The sequence below is a fragment of the Puma concolor genome, chromosome A2, assembly GCF_028749965.1.
Source record: "Puma concolor isolate L17-30 chromosome A2, mPumCon1.1.hap2, whole genome shotgun sequence".
NCBI classification, from domain to species: Eukaryota; Metazoa; Chordata; class Mammalia; order Carnivora; family Felidae; genus Puma; species Puma concolor.
The window spans coordinates 165,201,276-165,202,632 of record NC_141668.1 but is presented as its reverse complement, the minus strand read 5'-3'; the positions used below and the strand labels follow the sequence as shown (position 1 = coordinate 165,202,632).

The 1,357-nt window shown below is 42.3% G+C and overlaps 1 protein-coding gene across 1 annotated transcript; it reads left to right on the top strand.

The window, feature by feature from the left end:
• The first annotated feature begins 215 nt into the window (after window positions 1-215).
• Window positions 216-1,154, top strand: LOC112852561 (olfactory receptor 7G2-like). Its single transcript, XM_025916075.1, has one exon. The coding sequence runs from the start codon at window positions 216-218 to the stop codon at window positions 1,152-1,154; it is 939 nt and encodes a 312-aa protein (XP_025771860.1).
• Window positions 1,155-1,357: the final 203 nt, after the last annotated feature.

Sequence of the window (1,357 nt, the reverse complement as noted above, 5' to 3'; positions counted from 1 at the left end):
CTCCAACTTCAGTGTATATCAAATTTATCTGGAGGGTTTGTTAAAACTTAGATTGCTGGTCCTTACTTCAGAGTTTATCAGCAGTGTATCTGGAGTGATACCAAGAATTTGCATTTCTAACTATTTCCCAGATGATGCTACTGTTGCTCATCCAGGGACTATTCACTTTATTTTATTTTTAACCCATCTTTTCCATTTCCATTAGATTCTTCAAAATGGAACCCAGAAATCACACAGGTGTTTCAGAATTTCTTCTCCTGGGGTTGACAGATGATCCAGAACTGCAGCCTTTCCTATTCTGCCTGTTCTTGTCTATGTACCTGGTCACTATCCTGGGAAATCTGCTCATCATCCTGGCCATCAGCTCTGACTCACACCTCCACACCCCCATGTACTTCTTCCTCTCCAACCTATCTTTTACTGACATCTGTTTAAGCACAACCACGATCCCAAAGATGTTGGTGAACATCCAGGCACAGAATCAGAGCATCACGTATAGAGGCTGTCTCACCCAGGTTGGATTTGTCCTGGCTTTTGGTGGTTTTGAAAATTTTCTCCTTGCAGCAATGGCCTATGATCGCTATGTGGCCATTTGTCACCCCTTGAGGTACACCGTTATCATGAACCCCCAACTCTGTGTTCTGCTGATTCTACTCTCACTGTTCTTTAGCGTTGTGGTTGCCTTGCTCCATAGTCTGATGGTACTACGGTTATCCTTCTGCAAGGACTTGGAAATCCCTCACTTCTTCTGTGAACTTGCTCAGGTCATCAAACTCGCATGTTCTGATACCCTCATCAATAACATCCTGATATATTTTGTAGCTAGCCTATTTGGTGGTATTCCTCTCTCCGGAATCATTTTCTCTTATACTCAAATTGTTTCCTCCGTTTTGAGAGTGCCATCAGCAGGGGGAAAGCTCAAAGCTTTTTCCACCTGTGGGTCTCACTTGTCAGTTGTTTCTTTGTTCTATGGAACAGTTGTTGGAGTGTACATTAGTTCTGTAGTTACTGACTCTTCCAAGAAGACTGCAGTAGCTTCAGTGATGTATGTTGTGGTTCCTCAAATGATGAACCCCTTTATCTATAGCCTGAGGAACAGAGACATGAAGGGAGCCTTGAGAAAACTCATCAATGGGATGCCTTCTTTGCTGTGATTGTGCCATATGTTTTGGACTTGGGTTTCTAGAAGGAGGCAAAGGGATAGGAATCCTGGATGAGCCATAATTCTTGATTCTTCCATCAGCGAATTCTTCGGCCAGGCAACAGATTGCTCAAGCTAATTTTAACTTGTGGTTGAAACATACTTTGCTTTTTTTGATTAGTCTTATGATGTTTGACACATGATTTCAATTCTCTA